At 31.3% G+C, this 27,021-nt stretch overlaps 1 protein-coding gene and 1 long non-coding RNA gene across 11 annotated transcripts in view; one reads left to right on the top strand and one right to left on the bottom strand.

The window, feature by feature from the left end:
• LOC143193761 (uncharacterized) overlaps positions 1 to 27,021 on the top strand; it is a 539,327-nt gene that overhangs the window by 284,149 nt on the left and 228,157 nt on the right. The window lies entirely within an intron of this gene.
• Positions 302 to 17,570, bottom strand: LOC143193926 (uncharacterized). 10 transcript variants are annotated; one of them, XM_076400367.1, is made up of 18 exons: positions 17,436 to 17,570; positions 17,316 to 17,375; positions 14,790 to 14,849; positions 14,698 to 14,739; positions 14,589 to 14,639; positions 13,328 to 13,387; positions 13,236 to 13,277; positions 13,127 to 13,177; positions 11,329 to 11,409; positions 7,918 to 8,001; positions 6,426 to 6,527; positions 5,628 to 5,687; positions 5,503 to 5,568; positions 4,930 to 4,971; positions 4,724 to 4,825; positions 2,979 to 3,008; positions 2,836 to 2,907; positions 302 to 552 (listed from the first exon to the last, which is right to left on the bottom strand). In XM_076400367.1, exons 1-18 carry the CDS (start codon positions 17,449 to 17,451, stop codon positions 452 to 454), a joined length of 1,122 nt encoding a protein of 373 aa, XP_076256482.1. In that variant the 5' UTR covers positions 17,452 to 17,570; the 3' UTR covers positions 302 to 451. The 10 variants fall into 10 exon arrangements, with proteins under 10 accessions (XP_076256482.1, XP_076256483.1, XP_076256484.1 ...); XM_076400368.1 differs by having other exon boundaries at positions 4,930 to 4,968; XM_076400369.1 differs by having other exon boundaries at positions 5,628 to 5,684.

Raw genomic sequence — 27,021 nt, 5'->3', positions numbered from 1 at the left:
ATTCATTTTTATACTCAAAAATAGAAGCTGTAAAATGCGTCACAAGAAACGTTTTTTTAAGTCCCTCGAGACAAGATTTACAGAACTTCATTGGAGTGTATAATTTTCCCTAGGGGGACATTAGAGACAATAAACAAGAATATTAATCATTAATCGACCAAAATAAAAGTAACTATATACTAATGTTCATATTTTCAATAGAATGTACTTACAATGAGAAGAAACCAGTTTTCGCCTATGAACTACAAAAATATTCTTCTTTGAAATTCTAGTGGCTTTTTAAAAACAAAACAGCAAAATGTAATAATTACGAGTGTTTTATTGTAATATTATATTGCTTAATATAATATTTTAAAAAGCAAAATATATTATATGTTATGACATAATAGATCCATGTTTCTGTATTTTTAAATATCTTAAGTAATAAAATAATGTTTCATGGCCATTATTTCTATTTACGCCCACATCGCTTTTCTTCCCCTTCTTTCACATCGGTTGCTTCGGGCTTATCTAATCCCAAACTTGAGTAAGGTGGAGGAAGATCGGTGTCGTCTACAATAAATTTAAAAATATCTCAATGAAAAAAACACTTTCTTTCAGAAATAGACTTCTTTTTCAAACTTTTAACATCACTCATCAACATATTACCCTTCAGCAATTATTATTATATGAACACCAACAGTTCACTAACCTTTATGGCTTTTTCGATGTCTAATTTATTATTATTTGTCTTAACCAGTTACTGTTCACTCAGTTTTTGCGAACTGTTGTGTCATGGCGCTCACAAATTAGATGGCACTGCAATTGTCATTTTAATTATGTCTCTATGCTAAGACACTTGCATTTAATTAGTTTAAGTAATATCTATATATTTTCTATTTTAGACCCTCTCCAGAAATTATAAACATTATTAGTAGACGATAATACTTGCGACTTAAACAAAATGTGTAACAAAAATGTTTTAAAATAATATGTAAACTTAAATAATGTTTAATTTTTTTAAAACTTTTTAAAATAATGTGTAGTTTTCTTTGGATTTCCTTTTAGCTCATCAAGTTATAAGTTATAATACTATTTTGAATAAATCTAGGACGAATTAATGAATGTCAACTTGTTGGCTTCCGACGAATCAGAGATTAATCATTTATGGTCTGTTCAAAGTTATTTTGTGCATACGTTATTTAAATTTATGACATCAAAACGTCGCAATGTTGCCCCATCAACTCTGTTACAACTGAGTTTTAGCTCAGTTTGGCTTTGACATACAACACAATTCTAATCTAAATAAAATAATTTAACAAAAATGTTATCAAATAAAATTTCTTTTAACATTATAGTATATCTGAAAATTACAATTAATTATACAGCCACAATAGTTTATTGAATAGAGTTATAATATATAAACACTATTGCTTTCAACAATTTTGCATACGTTTGACAAACGGTCGACTTTGACAAGCTCATTCGTTTTTATACAAAATTTTAATTTAGTAAATTGGTTTCAAAAATTTAGTTTAGTTTAATGTATCCCTTTTATAGTTAACAGGTGAATTGAAAAATCCCCAACCTGACACATAGATGGGGCTACTAGAAATTTGACAGCTGCCAGATCATTAGTTTGTGAATTATAGCATTTTGAGTGAATCAGTTTTGAGTTTGTTATTGTGAAAAAATTTGATAAAAAGGAATATCACGTGTTGATAAAATATTCCTTTTTGAATGAAAAAATACAGTTGAAACAAAAACGTGGCTTGATACCGAATTTCCGGACACTGCAACAGGAAAATCAACCATCAAGGTTTGGTATGCTAAGTTTAGACGTGGTGAAATGAGCACCGAAGACGGCGAACCGAGTGGACGCCCAAAATAGGTTATTACCGACGAAAACATTAAAAAAAATTCACAAAATGATTTCGAATGACCGTAAATTGAAATTGAATGAAATAGCAGACAGATAAGATTTCAACTGAATGTGTACATCATATCATTCACGAATATTTGCTCTGTGCTCTGTGGAGACTTTGTGCAGCGCGAGCTTATTTTTGACCAAAGACAACGACGAGTTGGGAGCAGTGTTTGAAAATGATCAAGCGTAGTAAACCCGTGTTTTTGCATTGGTATGTGACAATGGATGAAACAGGGCACCATCATTTCATTCCGAAGTCCAATGGACAGCACCCGAGTGCACTGCACACGATAAACCTAAAGCGTAGAAAAACGCAATAGTCGGCAGGCAAGATAATGGCGTCTGTATTTTGGGATGCGCATAGAATCATTTTCATTGACTACCTTAAAAAAGAAAGGTCCATCGACTATTACATAGCATTATTGGACAGTTTAAAAGACGAAATCGCCGAAAAAGCCGCATTTGAAGAGAAAGAATGTGCTGCTTCACCAAGACAAAAGACCGTGTCACAAGACAGTGAAAACGATGGCAAAGATCGATGAATTGGGATTCGAATTACTTCCTCATCCACGGTATTCTTGAGATCTAGCCCCCGGCAATTATATCCTGTCCTCAGATCTTAAAGAATTCTCGTTGTGAAGAAATTTTCTTCGAATGAACAGGTGATCGCCGAAACTGAGGACTATTTTGAAGCAAAGGACAAATCGTACTACAAAAATGGTATCGAAAAGTTGGAGGGCTTAAAGGGAATTATGTTGGGTACAAAAGACTAATTTTGGCAAAAAAATGTATTTTACTATGGTAGGTTGGGGACTTTTCAATTGACCTCTTATTCAGTTTTAGAACTGTAACGTCTTCCAGCAAAACGCTATAAAAGATGAATGATGCCATAAAACTGAACGAATTCTATGAGGAACGTTATACTTTACCTAAAGGTGTATGTGTTCCCGAATCTTTGGTCATAGCTAACCATTCACTCATTTTTCTGGCCGATGCGGTATCTAAAAATATTACATTAGATATATAGTTCGTTAAATCGTCTTTAGTTGATAGAATAAATAATTCGACTTACCTGGTAGGGGATTATTCTCAGGCAGTTGAGCTACAAAAAAATTGAGAAATAAGAAATACAACATTAATTAGAATATATATTGATTTTTCAGTGATAATAAAGAAATATATGGACCATGAAATACGATAAATATTTCTTAAAAATTCATTGGTAATTAATGGTTACAACATTTGACTTTCATATTTTTAACGTCCCTAAACTACTGTATCATTTTCTACAGAGTATATGATTTTCTATGTTTGAATTACGTTGAAACATTAAATATTTCATCAACATTTCATTATCTCTAAACTCAAACAATATCGCTCTTGAAACATTGACATGTATACTAAATAAAATATATTCTTGGTGTGTGATGAAAAAAGGCCCATAAAAAAGTCCCCGGCCTGACACATAGAGGGCACTACTAGAATTAAATCCATATGTTTCTTAGTTTAATCTAACCCTCAAAAGATGCGTGTATAAATTTGACAGCTGTGATCATTAGTTTGTGAATTATAGTATTTTGAGTGAAGCAACTTTTACTACTGTGGAAAAAATTGATAAAAAGGAATTTCGCGTGTTGACAAAATATAGCTTTTTGAAGCGAAAAAATACAGTCGAAGCAAAAAAATTGGCTTGACACCAAGTTTCCGCACACTGTCCCAGGAAAATCAACCATCAAGGATTGTTATGTTTAGTTTAGACGTGACGAAATGAGCACCGAAGGCGGTGAACGCAGTGGACGCCCAAAAGAGGTTGTTACCGAAGAAAACAATAAAAAATCCACAAAATTCTTTTGAACGACCGTAAATTGAAATTAAATGAAATAGCAGACACTCTAAAAGTATCAATTGAACGTGTACATTATATCATTCACGAATATTTGGATGTTTGAGAGCTCTGTGCGAAGTGGGTGACGCGCGAGCTCACTTTTGACCGAAAACAACAACGGATGATTCGGAGCAGTATTTGAAGATGATCAAGTGTAATAAAACGAGTTTTTGCATCGATATGTGACAATGGATGAAACATGGCTCCATCGTTTCATTCCGAAATCCAATCGACAACCATCCGAATAGACTGCACACGATGGACACGATGGACAGCCTGGGAGAACGCAACATTCGACTGGCAAAGTTATGGCGTCTGTATCATCAGATCTCAAAAGAATGCTCGTTGGAATAAATTTTCGCCGAATGAAGAGGTTATCGCCGAGAATGAGGCTTATTTTAAAGCAAAGGACAAATGGTACTACAAAAATGGTATCGAAAAGTTGGAGGTTTGTTATAATCAGTGTATCACCCTTGAAGGAAATTATGTTGAACAAAAAGATCAATTTTGCCAAAAAAATATGTTTTACTATGGTAGGTCGGGGACTTTTCAGTTGACCTGTTATGTGAATGGTACAAAACGTTCAAACAAGGTCAGGAATGTCAGTTAACTTGCTTCATTCTGATCAACTTTTAACAAATACTCTTGTATAAAACAACAACAAAATGAAGTTATTGTCCGAAAATCGCCATATGATTTAATAAATTGCCTAGAAAGAAAACTGTATGTTTGAAGACTATTTGTAACTTTATAATATAAGCAGATAACAGATATTTTAACAAGAAATTCATCACTACAAAACTGGTGTACAAGAAAAGTTATTATCATGGACATGATCCCTGAGTATTTGTTCTATTTTTCTATATTTCAGTGACACTTCTCCGTGACATTTTTTACAGAAAATGGTAAGCGAAATAAGTGGATTTTTTTACCTTCGTTATCTTCATCTTCTAAGTTTCCATTTTCATCCAAAAGCGTTCTTACATGAGGAACTGTTGCTGAACCCGAAGCTTCAATATTTTCCGCAGGCTTGTCTATAAAGAGAACACCTTATATATGTTATTTCATATATAAAGATATGAATCGAGAAAGAAAAAATAATACGGAGTGGTTATAATAACCCCTTCCACGTTCTCACCTATTCCCAAACTAGAATATGGAGGTGGAGGATCATGTTCTGCTATAATAAAGAAGAAAATATCAGTACTGAAATATCAGAACATATACATGTTATATCGTCTTAAATAGTGTTTATGTTTATATAGTTAAAATTGAATACTTGACAGAATCAACTTGGTATCTTGTATTTAAAAAACAGTTTAGTATATATTATATATTACTGTCTCAAACCTTCTACCACCCCTTGACAACAGGCAAATGAAGTACATTATCTAAGACTGAAGCTATTTTATCATATATTTGCAGATAGTTCTTTGTAATTAACACAAAGAAAGTGTTGATTAGAAATAACTATGTTTGATAAATTTTATAATAAAGCTTTTATTAAGTATTTAATTTAAAGTTTTAAGTATTTTATTTAAATGCGAATATATTTCTTATTATCTTTCCTAAATCACTCATATAGTTCTCGGGCAATTACATATAGCATATACAAAAAGTACGTAATATTGGATATCAATTAATATTAAGTACCAAGACTATTGTATGTAAATGTGTGTTGTGTTAATATAAAAATAATAAATAAACTCACCGGTTACAGGAATTTGTTCTTGAGTTGTATCTTCTGCTATAAGATGTGGCTGATTCAATTCTAAATCTAATATTGTAAAAGAATACTTATTACGGCCGTATTATTCAATTTATTATTGTTCATACCTATTGGAGTTACTATTTCAGTAACAGTTAATTCAGGCAGTCGGGGCTGTAGTTGATCTACTAAAAAAGAAATAATTGTGTTGATATTCTTATGTTTAAATTATAAGCTAAGTTTTCACATAATCTTGATTTATTTAAATCAACTAATATATTGATTATTCTTACTGCTTCTTATAAAAATATAGCACCCCAGCCAAACCTTAGGCCATTAATTAAATTCAATTATTGTCATCGAATGTAAATGCAAAATCCGGATAATACAGTGGCATATATTATTCATTATTATGATTACATTAGTATATTTTTAGATTATTAAGGAAATTTTTCCACAGAAACACATTTCTACATATTTAACTGCTATTTTTTTGCTCTCAGTCATTTCAATGGCTGCTAATCATGTGGAAATGGTTAATTGATCGACGTGTAGTAGTTCTTCTTGAATTTGAAATGCATATTCATCCAGAAACCCTTCTAATTCTTCATCTACAATCATCATGACCTGCCTGAATCCTGCCTGTTCCCGTCAAAGGTGCCATCATTGATGTATCCATAAAGATATTTACAAATAATTTACTCCAATTTTCTTCAGCAGTTTTCTTTATGAAGTAATAATATAGCAAAGTTATTAAAAAGATTGTATCTATATAATTAGCAACAAGCATTCTTAACCACTTACTATAAACTATCTATAATGTTATTTCATGAATCACTCTATTGCAAGTGGAGAGAGCTATTGTCAGACAACTTACATGTATACATCATTATAACAATTACAAGCACAATTATAATGTTTCTTACCAAGGTGATTTGGTTGCTCAACCATATAAGGGTAGTCAACCAATTCCCATGCGCTTACAACAGGTGCAGGTCCTGGAGGTGGTGGTATTTCCACATTTTTATCTATAAAATTAGAAAATAAAGTTAAATTAATATCTAAAGTAGTAAGAGGAGCAATAATGAAATATCACAAATTTTTAGTACAACAAATTTCATATAATTATTACGAAGGCTGTCTTGAAATTTTTCAGCTTGTTCTAAATTAAATTTTTTGGTTGTTTTTACTGTCGGTCAGTTTTGAATACTGTTCGTCTTCATCTATCATTATGCACATACAAATATAGATATGGTCTAGGGTAAATTTGATTTAAAACTGTTTGTTCTACTATAATTAAATTATGACTAGCATATCATCTCTATTCTTCCAAGATCAATATGGATTTAACATTACATGACTATTTGATTGACAATATGGACACAGCAATATATCAGCTCAAATATCTGAAAGAAATTGGCACTGCAATGTTGGGAAATAGTAACAATTACAAAAAGCAAAATCCTACATTACTAAATTAAATGTATTTAGATATTGTTCATAGAATATAACAATAATTGAATTCTAGTAAATTTTATTTTAAATATATATATATATATATATATATATATATATATATATATATATATATATATATATATATGTATTACTAAATGTGCGGAAAATTGGAAGCTGTTAAGTGCAAAAGCCATTCAGTTTTCTTTTTAAGCACCAACTATAGTATACAAGACCTCATAGAAATATTATAGATAACTTCTTCTTGGTGTAATGGTTACAGTTATAGTTCACAAACGGAGATTCAGGGTTCGATTCCCGGCGGGGAAATAACTTTTTGTTGTTGTTTAGTTAAATCTTTTGTCGACTAACCTAGGATTGCTAGCGGACCTCGGGACCTGAGGCACCCTAATTTCAATCATTGCTTATTTATTCCTATTTTTCATCATACTACACATACCCGTATACATCATACCCATTGTAATATTAAATTAAATATAATAAACAAAATAATATTATATTAACAATACAAAAATAATAATGTAATTTTATAACATATACAAAAAATTAAATTACCAACAAAACAGATCTTAATTAATATAACTGCTTGGGTTCACTTCAACATCAAGGTACTCGGTTGGTAATACGTAATATAAAATAATATTGTAAATAGATAAATAGGTTTAGGTTAGTATTAAGCCAAATTGAGTGTGTGTATTGGAATATAAAATAGGTAGAGTAGATAATTTAAATAAGATTTTGCTTATTTTTATTTAGTTATTACAACGATTATTAAGTATATATTTTATATTACAATATTTTTTGTGTTAAAAATCTTAAAAAAGTTTGATATTTCTATAACTTTTAGTAAGCTCCTTATTTATTTTTTGAAGTCGGTTCGGTTTTTTGTTAAAAATACTTGATTGTTTGTTATTTTTGACATTCTTAACTAATTATAAATACCTAATATGTTTTCTGCCTCAATTACTTGAACATAATCAGTTGTGGGCCAGGAAGGATATTGAGGGTACCGTCGGTATCGTGGACCTAAACAGAAAAAAGAATAAAAACAATAATAAGAATATCTGATATCATCGTGCCTTTCAAAGTAAGTAAATAAGTATACAATTTTGATTCATCCAGTTCTCTTTTGATAATTTGCATATCTATTATAATGGAGGATGTTTTTATTAATTGTCAATACAATAGTATCAGTTTTCAATGTTTATGCAATTTTTATATCTTTCGTCAATCCTTGGTCTATTAATATAGTTAGTCAAGTTATTATCATAGTGGGCAACCTAGCAACCTATCACACTAGGTTTTCAGGGATTTTGCAATATGGTGGCAATAACTGTATATGAAAAATAAAAATTTAACTTATATTATCAACACACACAACAACACACAATATAATTTTTCGAATGACATATCAATTCTTAACTAAAGATAATATAAGAGAAAACTATGCATAACCATTAAAGTGAGAAATCAAACTGATCAATCAAACTCATGTCTCTATCTATCTGTCTAGTCTGTACATCTAACAAAATCGGCTTATGTAGGGATTAAAAAGAACATAATTTATTTGCATAAGTAAAATGTAGCTGTCAATATGGAAACATAAGGCTTAAAATGTTAATACTAATCATATGCATTACATATGACGATAATAGTTTAAAGAATTACCTGTAGTCCAATGCGGGGGTGGACAATTGAAACAAGAACAGCTTGGGCGGTACATTATATATGACAACACACAAATACGTTTTAAAAAAATTATAAACGTATCGACTATTTCCACTAATTTGCTTACTGTACAATTATAACTAAGATAAGATAAACTAATAGATTTATTGACGATAACTTTGTGAATGTTATCGAAATAAAAATAGAAATATCAATATATATTATCAGGTGTGCTAATCAGCTGTAACTAGTACAGGATAATTTAGCACGTATATGACTTTTGATTTTGTTCCAATGGGATCCCCTCTCTTTCCAGGAAAATACAGCCGAATATCGAACCTCAGCCTTTCTCGAAGTCTGTTAAAGAAAGGCATTTGGTATCTTTATTTGATATTTTACAATATTAGTTAGTAATAATTTTTCTCCGCATAATCTCTAATAATTGGTTCTAGGATATTGAAACTACGTTTGCGAATCCTTCTCTAAATACCTTATTACTTTTTCATCACCGTATTAATTGCTTTCTCACTTATATAAACAATTTAACGTAGACAATTTATCTAAATAATTTAAATAAATATAGTTTAAATTTGTTAATAAAATTCGAAATAATAAAATCTATAGTCAACAAACTAAACAAATAGTCATTTTAAATCCATATTGATCTTGGAAGAATAGAGATGATATTCTAGCCACAGCCATATATATATATATATATATATATATATATATATATATATATATATATATATATATATATATATATATATATATATATATATATATATATATATATATATATATATCAGGAAAGGAAAATCTATAAAAATATATCAGGAAAATATATCAGGAAGTTTATCAGGAAATTTTGGGACGAGATTTCTTAAGCTACAAAATATTATTTTCTACAATCACTTTTCTTTCACAGTTTAATTGACACTTTTCAGTTTTTACTTAATAAATTTGGAAAAATGGGAACTCAGGGAACTAATTATGCGGACCATATGGTTCTCAAACTAATTATACATACATTTTATACACATATTTATTACCTCCATATAAATATACATGGGAAAACAGTGGAACTAAACTATGCTTGTTGTTCTTTAATGGGAAATCGATATTATTATATATACTAAAAAAAATATTTTATGATTAAAACGCAACTTAAAAAAAAAAGCTGGTTTTAAAAAATATTAAAGGCATGAAATATTTGGAAGATTACTATTTCAACAAAAAGCTTATGATGGTTGTAATGTTCGTAATCCTGTTCATGATTCAGAGTTAAGAGTTTCAGAGAATGTTAACTAGTTAGGTTTTGAATGAAACACCTGAGTAGTCATTTTTGCAAAAAATATATTTTTTACTATTGTATAAAATGATATTTCTATAAAAAAAAGTGTAAAAGGACTTTTTTGCTTTATTCATATATATTTATTTATCATTTCATATATATTCACTCATATTTTTACTATATTTTTAAAATTTTATTACTTTACTTTCAGGATATTAATAAATATTTTTAAGATATATACAATTTTGTAATTCTGTTTATTTCTATTCTGTCTATTCTATTTTTTGTCTTCTAATAGGATATATGTTCTGTTGTATTATATAGTCTAGGTATATAGTCCAAGTATATCATTTCTTATGATTATTAATATATTCCAGAGTATGTTTTTGTAAGAACAAACGCTGAGTTACCAAATTATAGACCATCCAAGCAAGCTAGCCTTGCCCATTTTGCTTAGCGGCTGACTGAGTTCATTGTTCCATATGATATTTTAAACTATCTCTTACAGTTAGCTTCTTTCCCATGGCTCTATATATTTTCAGATTTTATAAAGTTCTACAATCTTATTTAAAGGAAAAATTAATGATAAAAAAATGATAATTTTACTTCGTGATACTATATTTAAATTCAATTGGAATTATAATTCTACATATTATTGGATTAAAATATTAACATCAAATATAAGGACTTATTGCCACATATTTCTAGCCTGTATAACTTCGACACAATCCATAGAAGAGCTGGGATAGGAGGGGTAGCTAACAGTAGTCACATGATGGCAAGGTGGAGGAGCTGCAAGTAAAGTGTTTGATAAACAATTATTAATTAAATAATTTTACATATTACATGGTTATAGCTATATATAGTGTGTTATGTTAGTGTAATATGGCTCAGGATATCAGGCCATCTGAACGGTGAACGAGTGAGATGGTATTGTAACTGATGTAATGTAATGTAATGATGTATATAATCACATCTGAAGCTGTAAGGCCATAAAAGGTAGATAGAAAGTGCTGGACTACCTCTAGCCATGAGCCCGTCGATACTGGAAAGGTGTAGGGCCACCAAATCCGGATCGAATTTGCTGTTAATTAACATATTCCAAGGGGATTGCAATTTAAGATGAGCGGTCACCAAAAGGGAATTAAAATGTCTTTGTTTCATAGAGGTATAATGAAAATTTGTGTAGAAACAGTACATTTGGAATGTCGTGAAGGTCAAGCTGGTGGACGAAGGTAATAGGCATAAAATTTATAGTAATTTAATGTTAATAGTGGTGATTTTGAGATGTTAATGGTTTATTTCACTTTCACTTTTTACCGAATCCTTCAAGCATATCCATGCACTCTATATTATAAAGCTTACTATAATATATAAAAAGACCTAATTACCTAAAATATTAGAGGCTTCTATAACTTCCACTGTTTCTGTTGCAGGGTAAGTAACAGTCGTATATTGGGTCACCTGGGGAGCTAGAAATAAAAAAAAATTTTTAAATTGTGCAGTAATCAAACTTTTTTGCATAATAATATTATATGTAAATATTAGGTATTTGCCTGCATTTTGATTAGCAATGTAATTGTAAACAAACGCTTAATAGTCTAACTTAGCCCTTAAATTGGATAGTGTTGACAATCTTATACATCAAATTGTAGTTTTCCACCTAGTACAATTGAGAAATTTAGTGTGTGCATACTCTAATTACGGAAGAGTCAGATTTCCGTCATTCAACCGTTTATTGTGTTGATTTTGATATCAGTAACAAAGAGAAGTTTGGAGTACTAAAATAACTAACTGACAAAACTTTCAAACAGTTTAGTAGTGATGGAGCAACTTTTTGGAGAACACCATGAAAAGTTACCTTAAAAATGATTCCCAGTTTCATTGCTTGTCAGGCCGATCTACTAAGATATTCCCAAATTCGAAAAGTCTTTCATTAGTCCAAAGGAACCAACCATATTTACACTGAAGCAGAATATTGAAGTCCATAAACCACGAGTTGCTAAGTCTGAATTAAATGGTTACTGCAGATATTTACTGACGTCAACATATACATTAAGGATACACCGCCGCAGCCACTTCGCTAAAGAAATTCTCCTTGCTCAACAGTGATAGCTCCTCTATGATTGGGCAGTCATAGCCAAATTAATGTCATTCTTAATACACGGTTTCAATAAATACCTTTTGAAAGTAAAAAAGTGACCAAAACACAAGCAAGTTCCTAATATATTATTAACTTATCTGAATATTGGGAGAGATAACCTGGTCCATATGTTTTAGATTTACTTGAAATGTTGTTTGATGACGTATTATCTTTCTTGGCTAATTTTATAGTTTCATTTGCATGATATTCAGAAAAATAATTAACGTTAATAAGCACCTTAATAACTAGACATAGGTATTTCAGATTTCGGAGCAGTGCATGTAATACTCAAAGGTGTTGCAAAGCACACTTTTTTACCGACCATTATTCTTTATGTTAGTGATGGACCCAGGGAGAATTATGAGTTTTAAGTTAGCACACTAATCGAAATCCTCCAATAACAAATATTTCCCTAGAGCTTTCTTTACAAGTTCTGCTTAGCAAATCAGATATTCCTTTTCTACAGAATCCAGTGACTCAAGAAGTGTTAGCAATTGTTGACAATATCTGAAGTCAATGAAGTTTGTTCTTGCATCATACACTCACCAGATAATGAGGTATACATAGGGAATTCTACTATGATAACTTCTGTATACCAAACACTACTGAAAAACGGTACAACGATGATTTCAGTGAAGATCTTTGAGGTATATATAAAAACAAATGACACGCAAGAAACATAATTATCTCTTTTCTAAACCAGACCATTACTTACAAATTTTTATGTTTTACTTGTCTAGAATTTTTAGCAATTTCCATGCTAAAAAAACATTTTGCAATCGAAAAAATATCTTAGTAACTTTCTAAACACTAAACAATCCCCTTTATTTTTTGAACAACAGCTATTTGTATTGCTTTTAGTTTTATAATATTATTGAAACTACTGTTGCTTCTTTACGTAAATTATATTTTTGGCACGCAATTGGTATAGTTTTATGAAGTAGCTATGCAGGGGTATTAATTTACTAGAAGTTATATAGAATCAACCAAATTAAAATAAATATTTTTCACAGGTCATTTTCAAAAAAAATTGTATAAATAATTACCTGGATATGTTGTCTCTGTTGTAGTCCATGATCTGGAGTCGATTCTGGAACCTGGTCAGAAGATTTATAATTAAACAATGTTCTTAAAACACGCAACAAAATCACAAACCTGGAACTGCCTCCATGGAAACAACTGGAGTTTCGTAGCGATCTAAAAAAGTAGGGTTAGTAGACTTTCAAATAAAAAGGAATTTTAATTACCCATGGACAGCTTTGAGACTGTTACTATCGGAGCTCCTCCTGGCTGTGACCATTTTTGGGCTAAATAAAAAATGGCGAATCAGTAAAATAGAAAATAATAATAACTAAAGTCTAAAATATCGGGAGAACTTTAAAGTTGAGTTAAATTATCCACATTTTTCCATTCCGTTTTCGAAACGTTTTTAGTAGATCTTAAGATGCCAACAAAGAAGTTCCAAATCTTGTTTCGATTTAAAAATTTAATAATTGCTAAATTACTTATTTAAAATTTGAAGTAAAAGGTCGCAATTAGCAAGCATGCATACGAGTGTACATAGCAAAAATTCATAAATTGGGGCACCATCAGCTACTCCATCCAGTATGTTATACAGGCTTGGCTCGGTGCGATTATATCCTATGTTTAAACCTAAAAAAATGGCTGAGAGGTAAGATATTTGGGCGGAATGAAGAGGTCATTATTGAAACAAATACCCTAAGAAAACCAATAATTTGGAAGGTATACAAAAAAAACTACATATATATATATATATATATATATATATATATATATATATATATATATATATATATATATATATATATATATAATGAGTTAAAAAAGATTACGCTGAAAAAGTAAGCGGTTCATATCTTTTTTTTACAGAAAAAAAAAGAACATTCAAAAAGTCAGTGATTTCAGTATAAATCATACCAAATTTACTACTATTGGATTTGTTAAGAAGAAATCAATGACTCTCTGATCTTATCATCTGCTAAAAATGCTGGTCTTCAATATACATCTTATTGAAGTAATTTTCTAACTTCTGTATACCAAACACTACTGAAAAATGGTACAACGATGATTTCAGTGAAGATCTTTGCGGTATATATAAAAACAAATGACACGCACGAAACATAATTATCTCTTTTCTAAATCAGACCTTTACGTACAAATTTTTATGTTTTACTTGTCTAGAATTTTTAGTAATTTCCATGCTAAAAAAACATTTTGCAATCGAAAAAATATCTTAGTAACTTTCTAAACACTAAACAATCCCCTTTATTTTTTGAACAACAGCTATTTGTATTGCTTTTAGTTTTATAATATTATTGAAACTACTGTTGCTTCTTTACGTAAATTATATTTTTCGCAGGCAATTGGTATAGTTTTATGAAGTAGCTATGCAGGGGTATTAATTCACTAGATGTTATATAGAATCAACCAAATTAAAATAAATATTTTTCACAGGTCATTTTCAAAAAAAATTGTATAAATAATTACCTGGATATGTCGTCTCTGTTGTAGTCCATGATCTGGACTCGATTCTAGAACCTGCTCATAAGATTTATAATTAGCCAATGTTCTTAAAACATGCAACAAAATCACAAACCTGGAACTGGCTCCATGGAAACAACTGGGGCTTCATAGCATTCTAAAAAAGTAGGGTTAGTTGACTTTCAAATAAAAAGAAATGTTAATTACCCATGGGAAGCTTCGATACGGTTACTACCGGAGCTCCTCCTGGCGGTGACCATTTTCGGGCTAAACAAAAAATGGCCAATCAATAAAATAGAACATAATAATTATTGAAATCTAAAATATAGGGAGAACTTTAAAGTTGAGTTAAATTATCCACATTTTTCCATTCCATTTTCGAAACGTTTTTTAGTAGATCTTAAGATGCCAACAAAGAAGTTCCAAATTTTGTTTCGATTTAGAAATTTAATAATTGCTAAATTACTTAATTATAATTTGAAATAAAAAGGTCGCAATTAGCAAGCATGCATACGAGTGTACATAGCAAAAATCCATAAATTGGGGTACCATCATCTACTCCATCCAGTATATTATCCAGGCTTGGCTCGGTGTGATTATATCCTATGTTTAAATCTGAAAAAATGGCTGAGAGGTAAGATATTTTGGTCGAATGACGAGGTCATCTTTGAAACAAATACCCTAAGAAAACCAATTATTTGGAAGGCATACAAAAAAAACTACATATATTACATACATATACATATATATATATATATATACATCATATATATATATGATGTATATACATATATATATTGAGTTAAAAAAGATTATGTTAAATAGTAAGCGCTTTATATCCTTTTTTTTACAGAAAAAAAGAACATTCACAGTCAGTGATTTCAATATAAATCATATATAAATATATAAATAATTATATAAAGGCATATTCATTGTATTACTTACTTTAAAGTTATTATGCTTTAAAAGTGGATATTCCAGATAATTTTAATTATACTTTGCTTTTTTTCTTCAGGAAAAATCATTGAAACTTGTACGGAACTTATATGAGGGTAACTATTTATATTTCGCGAATTGGCAACACTGTTGTCATGTGAGTCCACCTAACGGTTCCATTGTAAATTTTAACATTTTTGACGATATACGTACTCAGAACATTTTGTCGCACGAACGCTATTTGTTTATTTCATATTTAGTTGAAAGTTTCGTCCCGGCAAAAAATGGAACTGAATGGTGAACATTTTCGTGCTATGATTTTTTACGATTTTCGACGCGGATTATCACAGCAAAAGTGCATCAATCAATTTAATTTGTCTTTTGGCGATGAAGCTCCATCAAAAAGCACCGTGTGTCGCTGATTTAGTGAATTCAATCGTGGTCGTAGTTCGCTGTCCGACGAGTTTCGTGAAGGCCGTCCAAAATCGGCTGTTGTGCCAGGAAACATCGATGCTGTGTGTTAAATAGTTAAGCAAGATCGTCATGTCACATACTATGAGATTGAGACATCCCTAAGCATTAGTTCCACTAGCATATATACGATTTTACATGAACACTTGGCTGTGCGAAAGTTATGTTCGCGTTGGATCCCGCATAATTTGATAATTGCTCAAAAAAAGCTCGTGTCGATTGGTGCAAAGAAATGCTTGGCAAATTCAATCGCGGTGCTTCGAAAGACGTTTATAAAATCGTGATAAGTGACGTGGTGACGTGGTGATAAAATCATGGATATATTCCTATAAGCCCGAAAGTAAGTAGCAGTCGACTGTATGGGTATTTCAGAATGAACCATATCCAACTAAACTTGTTCGCACACGAAGAACTTCAAAGAAAATGGTGGCCTGTTTCTTTGGGAAAACTCGTCATATTGTAACAGTTCCTCTAGAGCACCACAGAATAGTAAATTCTGATTGGTATACAACCATTTGTTTTCCAGACGTTTTCGGTGAAATAAAGAAAACAAACAAAAGACACCGGATGGTTCTTCATCATGACAATGCGAGCTCTCATACATCGGCTCAAACAAGAGACTATTTGAGCACTCAAAACATCGAATTGATGGGTCATCCGTCGTACAGCCCTGATTTGGCACCCAATGACTTCTTTTTCTTTCCATCCGTGAAAAATAAACTGCGTTGTCAACGATTTTTATCGCCCGCAGAAGCTATTGAAGCGTTCAAAAATTATGTCGGAATGGAATAAATGATTTGAAAATTGGTTTGAGCGTATGCGAAAGTGTATCGATCATCGTGGCGACTACTTTGAAAAACAATAAAAATATATTCGCAGCTTAACTATTTGTTTTTGCTTACTATTACCGACATATAAATAGTGACCCTCGTAATAATGAATGCTTAAGTGAACTGTCAAGAAAAAATTGTTTTGTTTATATCTGCAAAAATGTCATTAGAGTTTTTATAAATATCGTAGGCCACTAAATGTATGAAACACAAGGCTAGATAAATTAATAAAGAAGCTCGATACTTGTGTTTCACATGAAATCTTACAGCGACATATTCAATCATCATTTTATCAGAAGTGTGGCAACTATTATCGATCAATAACGTCACTTATATCACTGATGCGTGTCTGAAGAGAATATGAATAAATTCAACTGGAAAGCATTAAAAAATTTAGAAATTACTTTACACGGACATTTTACAGAAATATTATCTTACAACACACTAATTCACGATATATCCATAAACCCATAATATCTACAATAAAGATACGTACTTTGTGTTAATTGCGACACGGATACGACAGGTGCAGATCCCGGAGGTTTCGGTTCTCCTACTAAATAAATAATAAAACAATATAAATTGCCTTACATATCTATTTTCAATGGTACATTACATTTACAACGCCTCATCGTAGAATTGTTTAGCACCAAACAAAGGAAACCACTGTCTCAGTCTAATTTGTTATACTGTCTCGTTATCAATATGTAAATCATGTGAAGCCAACGCGATAACCGTACTTATTCGTATAAGTGTTCGATAAAAATTATCAGTACACAATAAATAAAATATTACTTATATTACTATTAAATATTACTTATTAAATATAATATATAAAACTATGAACATATATATATATATATATATATATATATATATATATATATATATATATATATATATATGTATATATATGTATATATATATATATATATAATAAATTAATAATTTAGCATATTTGGATTTATTATAATATTTAATATGACTCATTGCATGAAGGATTCGTAAAAACAAACAGTACTAATTTTGTTAAGTGAATTAGTGCGTTCTTTAACAGGTCAATTAAAAAGTCCTACCAGAGTAAAACACATTTTTTTAGCAAAATTAGTTTTTTTATTCAAAATAATTCCCTTCAAGATTTTAGCCACCCTCCAACTTTTCGATACAATTTTTGTAGTACGATTTATCTTTTTCTTCAGAATTTGCCTCAGTTTCTTCGATTACCTTTTCATTCGACGAACATTTCTAATCAGCGAGCATTCTTTTGAGATCTGAGAACAGGAAATTGTCGCTGGGGGCCAGATCTGGAGAATACGGTGAATGAGTAAGCAATGTGAAGCCCAATTCATGGATTTTTGCCATCATTTTCACTGACTTGTGACACGGTGCATTATCTTGGTAAAGCAGCACTTTCTTTTCTTCAAATGCGTTTTCGGCGAATTCGTCCTTCAAATGGTCCAATAATGCTATAAAGTAGTCGCTGTTGATGGTCCTTCCTTTTTCAAGGTAGTCAATGAAAATTATTCTGTGCCCATCCCAAAATACAGACGCCATAACCTTGCCAGCCGACTGTTGCATTTTCCCACGCTTTGGAGCGTGTTCATCGTGTACAGTCCACTCGGATGACTGTCGATTGGACTTCGGAGTGAAATGATGGAGCCATGCTTCATCCATTATCAGATGTGGATGCAGAAACTCGGATTTATTACGCTTGATCATCTTCAAACACTGCTCCGAATCATCAACTCGTCATTGTTTTTGGTCCAACGTGAGCTCGCGCGGCACCCACTTTGCACAAAGCTGTATCATACCCAAATTTTCATAAATGACATGAGGTACACGTTCAATTGATATCTTTTGAGTGCCTGCTATTTCATTAAACTTCAATTTGCGGTCATTCAAAATCATTTTGTGGATTTATTTAATCGTTTTCGTCGGTGACAATCTCTTTTGGGTGTCCACTGCGTTCACCGTCTTCGGTGCTCGTTTCACCAGGTTTAAACTTAGCATACCAATCCTTGATGGTTGATTTTCCTGGGTCAGTGTCCGGAAACTCGGCATCAAATCAAGTTTTGGCTTCAACTGTATTTTTTCCCTTCAAAAAGCAATATTTTATCAATAGGCAAAATTCGTTTTTGTCATTTTTTTTCACAATAACAAAATTTGCTTCACTCAAGATGCTATAATTCACAAACTAATGATGCGACAGCTGTCAAATTTATACAAGCCTCTTTTAAATGTTAGGGCTAACTGAAAAATATATGGATTTAATTCTAGTAGCGTCATGTATTTTGAATATTTGAAACATTTTGATGACGTCAGTCCACTGTTATTTTGAAAGGACTATAGATTAGTAATTGCTCGAAAACCATAAATAATTTTATAATACAGCTTACCCCATGGAAACTCAACAAAAGAAATATGTGTACACAAAGGAATATCGAAATTTTAATTGCAAACAACTCAGCGGGGAGAGGAGGGAGGTGGATTTGGGGATCCGTCGTCATCCAAGACCGGAGAGAAAAAAAAAGTAACGAATTTAGCTTCTGAAAGTTCCGGTCGACTTCGAAAATTCCGTTTCGAAAATAAAGCGCCTGAACCGGATCCGTTCTTTTGTTACACCGTGTCGGGGCCGACGCCAACTCTGAAGTTGTCGAGAAATTTTCAGACTGATTGACGAGAAAAGCAATTTATTGTAATTAGAAAATTTTTATCGTTTGACTTATGGCGATTCAAGTGACTGATGGAGGGGGTAGTGGAGCGGGGATGTTTTCGGGAGGCCTGAAGTTCGAACATCAGCTCTTGTAAGGAAAAAAAAGTTTGCTGTCATTAGGTACTTGCTAAATAATTAATTTTTAACGAATGTAATTTACTTTGTAAGTAAAACTAATTGTTTCAAGATCAATTCAGAAAAAACAAAATCACTTTAATCTTAAAACATCACAGGAAGTCTCAGGTATTTCTTAACCCACAAAAGAAAAAAGGTTCACTAAGACGAATAAGAGTATGCAAGACCCCCAGTAAATATGGAGAAATATATAAAGGAGAAGCTTGAAACATAGAGATAAAAGTGCCAGAGTGTTAACTTGCAGTAAATACTGGATGGGCATTGGCAACAACAGACTATATTATAAAGTCAAGGCACAAACCATTCCAAAATAATTTTCTGAAGGAAAATATTAAGTAGGTCTTAGGCTTTATAAATATCAAAATGGCATTAAGAAAGACAAATGCTATAAGAGAATCCCTATCTGGTTCACCATACTCCTAATTTTTAATTAATTTAGTTAATCAAAGCTGCTCAGTCTGGGAACCAATAGTTCTAACCCGAAAAAGCTGAAAAATATAATTCACTTTTGGTCAAATGCAGCTAGTACTATTAGAAAAATCCCGAATATATTAATTAAAGTTCATGGTTTAATTCGACATTACTGGCAAAACAAAATTTCATATCAAAATTGGATTTTCGCCTATATAATGGGACGGTAACGGCCATTGCTTTTTACGTCCCTTGTAAACAGCGCTAACTTCATTGATATAATTGAAATGTTGCCAACTATAACCATTTACCCATGGAATATTGCAATTACTTTTAGCTCCTAGCGTGGTAGATGGAAATGAATTAAATTTACGTTCCTCGAGCGACAATAATAGTATAAATGTTACTAGTTATATTATATATTATAGAAAATTGTCTAAAATCAGTAGCAGATAAGTCGCTACATAACATGTTCAGTACAATACAAATAGTGAAAAATGTTCAACTCTAAAAATACCGATATACCTAACGTTTGTTGATGTGTAAGTTGGATTTTAAAAAGTAAGAGGAAAAACATGGATTATATTAGAATAATCCAAAAACTACAAAGCAGAAGTTTAAAAATAACTCTGTTTATAATATTAAGTGACAAGCTGTCTTGGTGACGCAGTGTTAAAGGCAATGGAACGGTCCTCCAACTGTTGCGATAGCCGCGGCTTCGAATTCTGTTATGTCATGGTCGTAAATGTATGTTTGTGGTTGTTTAAAATTTGTGAATGTTCTAGGCAAGAGTGTAGAATCCGACACGGGAAATGATCCCAGTCACGCCAGTAACCAGGCTGGGTAAGACCGGATGTCTTCTGGGATGATTTCTAAATTTGGTCACTCTCCAGTCGGTAGGATTAATGCTGAGGACCGTGGTTCGGATCCCACGTTAAACTGTAGGTCCAGTCCAGATAAACCCATAGTTGGTAAAATCAGACTTGAAAATATATTAAAAAAATATTAAGTGATGAGATACAAAAGAAATTTCAGACAGAAACAGGACTACATATAGTGTATAAAAGTATAGAAAAAAATATGTCGTTAACAGTTGGACCAGAACGTATACTTAAAATCTTAAACAGAGATGAAATATAAGAGTAAGAGAATACGAAATTATAGTGAATAAAAGCAAAACGAAATTCCTGATGAGTGAAATATCTGAGAGCACAAATCGAAAGTAGTAGTAGCTAGGAGAGGGAAATGAATGGCAGAATCGGAAAAAACATACATCTGTCTGTACGAAGAAAAATAAGAGCTAATAGAGAAATAAGAAATTAAATTGGTTTAAAAAGTATATACGATTTTTTTTAATAAATAAATTCAAAACAGTATAACCCCTTAACACATATATATGATGCCGTACTTGAGATGAATATATTAGAGATATACTTCATAAGAGTGGAAAAACCCGGGCAAAGCAAGAAAATTGATGTGATAGAAAAGATGGAAGGAATCGTTGAGTACTGGGCAAGATAAACTCTACACCTTACCACACCTATAACTATATGTGGTACAAAAGGCATTTTTTGAATATATATAATCAATACTATATTGTGAAGAAATTAAGAAACTCAACACCAAAAATAAGTAAGATTCAGGTAAATTGTTTTAAAAAGTATTTATATAAATTCTTTATTCATTAAAAAATCTCAAAAGTGCTATAACCCCTTAAATTTAATTTTCGACCCTCAAAATTATTTTCTATGTTCTATTAATTAAAACTTCCAGTCATTTGTCATATAATTTTGGGTCTTCGGCTTCAAAATGACTACATATTCAGAAAGAGACCAAGAAAGTATGAAGAATCAGATTATTAGGATACTAGAGTAATTGTATAATACCTTTTCTGACTCACGTAACTGGGAAAACAATAAATTCAGAACATTAAAGTTGGTTAGGCTAATAGGTACTATGACTAATTTTTAAAAACTGTTTTTTGACGAACAGTACATATTTATAAGAAAAAACAGTTATTTCTACAGAAATAAAATGATTTAAAAGAAACCAACAATGGCATATTGTAAGAAATTAGGCAAAAAAATAACAAACCAAATTAATTTAAAAAGGATCAGATGAGGCAAAAGTCCCGCTACCATTTGTTCTAACCATTATATTCTATAGACTTCCAAGTTTTTCGATGGATAAATATACACCACAAGAACGAGCAGAAATTGTGACAATATTTATTCAAAATAATGGTTGCATTAATGCCACTCCTAGTTACACATTTCAGCACGCAGTTTAAAGCGAATTTTGAAAACTGATTTGAAAATGTTCTCGTACAAAATTCAATTAGTCCAAAAATTCCTACGGGGAGATCCTGATCAACGAGTTGAGTACAGTAATGCAATCCTAAAGCTGTTTGGTGAAATTGAAGATTTTTGGCCTAAATTAATAATGAGCGATGAAGCCCATTTTCTTCTCAGTGGCCACGTCAACAAACAGAACACTCGGTTTTAGGGAATACAGACTCCTCAATTAATTCATGAAACATCATTGCATCCACTCAAAACAACTGCATCGTGTGGTGTTCATGCTGGAAACATCATTGGCCAAAAATGTGGTTTCAGCAATATGGGGCCACCGTATACACAAGTCGTTCAACAATTCAATTATTGAATGACTTTTTAAACGAAGACTAATTTCGCGAAGTAGCGATTTAGCACGGCCGGCCAGATCTCCACATTTAACAGCATCAAACGTTTTCTTAGGGCCAATATCATCTTAAAGCCAATATTCGTCATGAAATTGAAGAAATTCAACCTCAGATGTTGCAGGATGTCATGAAAAATGTCTTAAAAAGTTGCATAGCGAATCGCGGTCACCATTTAGCTGATTAATTTTTCATTCATAATGCAAAAGAAATATAAAGAGCAAACAACCTTTTTATGAAAAACAAACTGACTTATATTTTCTTTCAGCAAAGTTATAGGCAATCAAAATGGTGGCGAGTACTTTTACCACACCTGTTCTAAACAAATATATTTTTTCTAAGAAAAAAATCTAAACTGGTATAAACCCTTAATCATATTTAATTTACCACAAAGCCATTTTCTAATTTTTGCCAACCGACGAATCTAGTCAGAAAAAGTCCGAATAACGACAAGAAGCCCGAATTCGAATACGAACAGGAAACGAATTAAAAATCGGGAGGATAATTCTCCCAATCATCGACCCTTAAGGGACTAAATTTTTAAGTGAATCCCCGTATAAAGAATTAAAATCGCCCGGCCCCTTTTCCCGTTCGTCTTACAAGCAATTATGTCCGAATTGAATTTTCCTAAGCAAACCTTTTCACGGCCGTCAAATAAAAATCCCCCTCCTCCTCCTCCGCCACCGGCTCTGGTCCCCGTATATTTAACCGGATACCATATAAAGACGCCTCTCTTGGTGTCGGAGGCCCATTTTATTCCGACCCTTTATTTTATCCCGTGCCGTTGCCGCTTAATGTATGTGGACGGACGGGACTCGGCATCTTTTGGCAAATTGCTTTTTTACACAAGAATTATTTCTCCTATCTGAGTCGTATAAAAATTTAATTTTCGCGCCGTAGCTCTCCGGCTATATCGGGACGTAATATCGTACCATCAATCGGTATCAGAAGGAGTCTTTTCTCTGTTTGAAATTATTCGACGTCGACGTAAGACGGTTTGCGTTCAAAGGTGGAATAATTTTTTCTAAATTGTTTGATATAAGTTATTGAAATACCATGTATTTATCAATGAAGGTTTTGAAATTTCTACGACAATATAATATAACATATAACATATTTAAATCTTACATTAGATATTCCTAGTACAATCATAGTTAACAAACTAATTTACTATAATTGTGCAGTTATATTTAAATAAATAAACAAGCAAGGTAAGTAAATTAAAATAAAACTTAAACACTTGAGCAAAAATTAAAAATACACTTATATAGGTTCGCTTCATTCTTCTGATTTTCTGCGTGTTTTCCAGTAGCCTGTCTGATCTATAAGCCTAATTTCTTATTTTAAGGCGAAATCTTAGATAATTTCGTATATACATTTGATTTCGAGATCATTGTGCATTTCCTCGTTGATTACCTGGCCCTAAGCATAGGTAATTTAACGAAGAATTTTGTTTTGACAGCGTTGGATTACTACTTGGTCAAGTCAAGTTGAGAGTATCTTCCTGCTATCCAGTACGGTAGCTTGACTTTATGTCCAATATATATATATATATATATATATATATATATATATATATATATATATATATATATATATATATATATATATATATAAATAAATATTTCCAAACTAACCTGCTATCGAGATGTAAGCCGAGGTATTTCGCTGATTGAGGAATCGGGCATACGTCAAATGATTTGGGTTTTTGTCATTAGCGCCGTAACTCTAAATCAGCATTTGAAGTTATTAAGCTATTTACCTTCATTATGATAATATTTGAAGTTATTAAGATGTATTTTCTCTAATCCATTTATAGAACATGTTGACTGCTCTTGTACATTTTCTATAGCGTTAGGAAGATGATATGATGTGATATGTGATTATGTATTTACGATTATGACATGTAATGAACTCTATCGTCGCAAATGTTCCAGTACCCTTTCTTTTGTTGTTGGGATATCAGTTCTGTAGAGCATACAGTAATGGCCCAATAAACTGCCGCGGGAAAACGCAGTCAAAAAGTCTTAAGGGTCGAGAATGCCCCTTCATCGAGACCCTAAATTTTCTTTAGAAAATATATGGTTCCAGCAGTCCACAGTAATTCAGCGGCAGCTCAAAGGCTTGTGAAATGATGAGGAATGTTGTCACTTGGTCGATTGTCGATTTATTGTTACGAAAAGAAGACTGAAAATCTGGCATCTTTATAGATGGTTTAATATGTTTTAACAGCAGTTTCTCAAATGATTTTAATGTCGCATGTAAAAGATCCGATATATTCAGACAATTTGTTAGATTTTTTAGCATTATTATCCCAACAATCTTCCGGAATATGCTTCACTGATGTTATTGTCAATATCTGTGGCAACTTCCATTGAAAAAATCGGATTCACAGCTACTCCAGGCTGAGAAATAGGATATATATCTACCTTAGATTATATATCATTGGATGGGAATACGTTAGATAAATGGCCTGTGAATAACTAACTCATATTTTTAATCGTTGCGTCGAACCCATTAATTTTGATCAATTTAACAGGCGATTTTGGAATAATACAGCTAGTTACAAACATAACTGATGCTATAGTTGCCAACAGTGGCACAAAACAAATATCTAAAAGAATTATTGAAAGGATTTTAACTATTATTTCATCACCATGGATGTTAGATCATCATATCCATTTAATACTGGTTCTCTCATAGGTAATCAAGTCTCATATATGAGGTTAAAAAACATTAATTAATTTTTAAAATAACCAAACAGTACTATTTTTGAGATATTTGAATTAAACAATAAGTGTTTTAACTACATAAACTAATTGTGATTTTGTGAAATTCATATTAATAGTATAACTACGTTTCATATGAAACTAAATTTATAATATATAGAATATTCTGCTAAGTAAATTGTGACTTTGCGAAATTCATATTAATAGTATAACTACGTTTCATATGAAACAAAATTCATAATGTATAGAATATTCTGCTAAGTGTTCTTCTTGTGAATCTTATTAGTCCGGTTCTTATATTATTGTCCCATACTGGTCAATCTTAGTTTTTGAACTGCATATAATTATCTGTAGGGTAGGTTTTTTAATTTCTATGTTGATAGTAAAAACATGATAATTATACTATAATAAAACTAACTATATTAAAGAGTCATTCATGTAAAATGTTTTTGAAGTGTTACTCTAAGAGGCACCCATGCACCAACTTGGCAAACATCAACTTAATCTCTATCATAGATATTTAACCTCGATTTCGCCACCGGAATATTAGAAAAAAACTCAATAATTTTAAAAATAACCAAACAGTATTATTTTTGAGATATTTGAATTAAACAATAAGTGTTTTAACTACATAAACTAATTGTGATTTTGTGAAATTCATATTAATAGTATAACTACGTTTCATATGAAACAAAATTCATAATGTATAGAATATTCTGCTAAGTGTTCTTCTTATGCATCTTATTAGTCCGGTTCTTATATTATTGCCCCATACTGGTCAATCTTAGTTCTTGAACTGCGTATAATTATCTGTAGGGTAGGTTTTTTAATTTCTATGTTGATAGTAAAAACATGATAATTATACTATAATAAAACTAACTATATTAAAGAGTCATTAATGTAAAATGTTTTTGAAGTGTTACTCTAAGAAGCACCCATGCACCAACTTGGCAAACATCAACTTAATCTCTATCATAGATATTTAACCTCGATTTCGCCACCGGAATATTAGAAAAAAACTCAATAATTTTAAAAATAACCAAACAGTACTATTTTTGAGATATTTGAATTAAACAATAAGTGTTTTAACTACATAAACTAATTGTGATTTTGTGAAATTCATATTAATAGTATAACTACGTTTCATATGAAACAAAATTCATAATGTATAGAATATTCTGCTAAGTGTTCTTCTTGTGCATCTTATTAGTCCGGTTCTTATATTATTGCCCCATACTGGTCAATCTCAGTTCTTAAACTGCGTATAATTATCTGTAGGGTAGGTTTTTTAATTTCTATGTTGATAGTAAAAACATGATAATTATACTATAATAAAACTAACTATATTAAAGAGTCATTCATGTAAAATGTTTTTGAAGTGTTACTCTAAGAGGCACCCATGCACCAACTTGGCAAACATCAACTTAATCTCTATCATAGATATTTAACCTCGATTTCGCCACCGGAATATTAGAAAAAAACTCAATAATTTTAAAAATAACCAAACAGTACTATT

Source organism: Rhynchophorus ferrugineus, unplaced genomic scaffold, assembly GCF_030347505.1.
Source record: "Rhynchophorus ferrugineus isolate W39M unplaced genomic scaffold, kcgeb_rfMv2 rfM3, whole genome shotgun sequence".
NCBI lineage: Eukaryota > Metazoa > Arthropoda > Insecta > Coleoptera > Curculionidae > Rhynchophorus > Rhynchophorus ferrugineus.
The sequence above is the reverse complement of the archived record's forward strand: the minus strand, read 5'-3'. Positions and strand labels throughout refer to the sequence as shown.

Coding starts and splice junctions, on each gene's coding strand:
- LOC143193926 (XM_076400367.1), bottom strand. Junction 14,640..14,697: donor TTCCATGGAGCCAGTTCCAG/GTTTGTGATTTT, acceptor TCTTATGAGCAG/GTTCTAGAATCGAGTCCAGA. Junction 6,528..7,917: donor TGAGGCAGAAAACATATTAG/GTATTTATAATT, acceptor CTAATTTTATAG/ATAAAAATGTGGAAATACCA.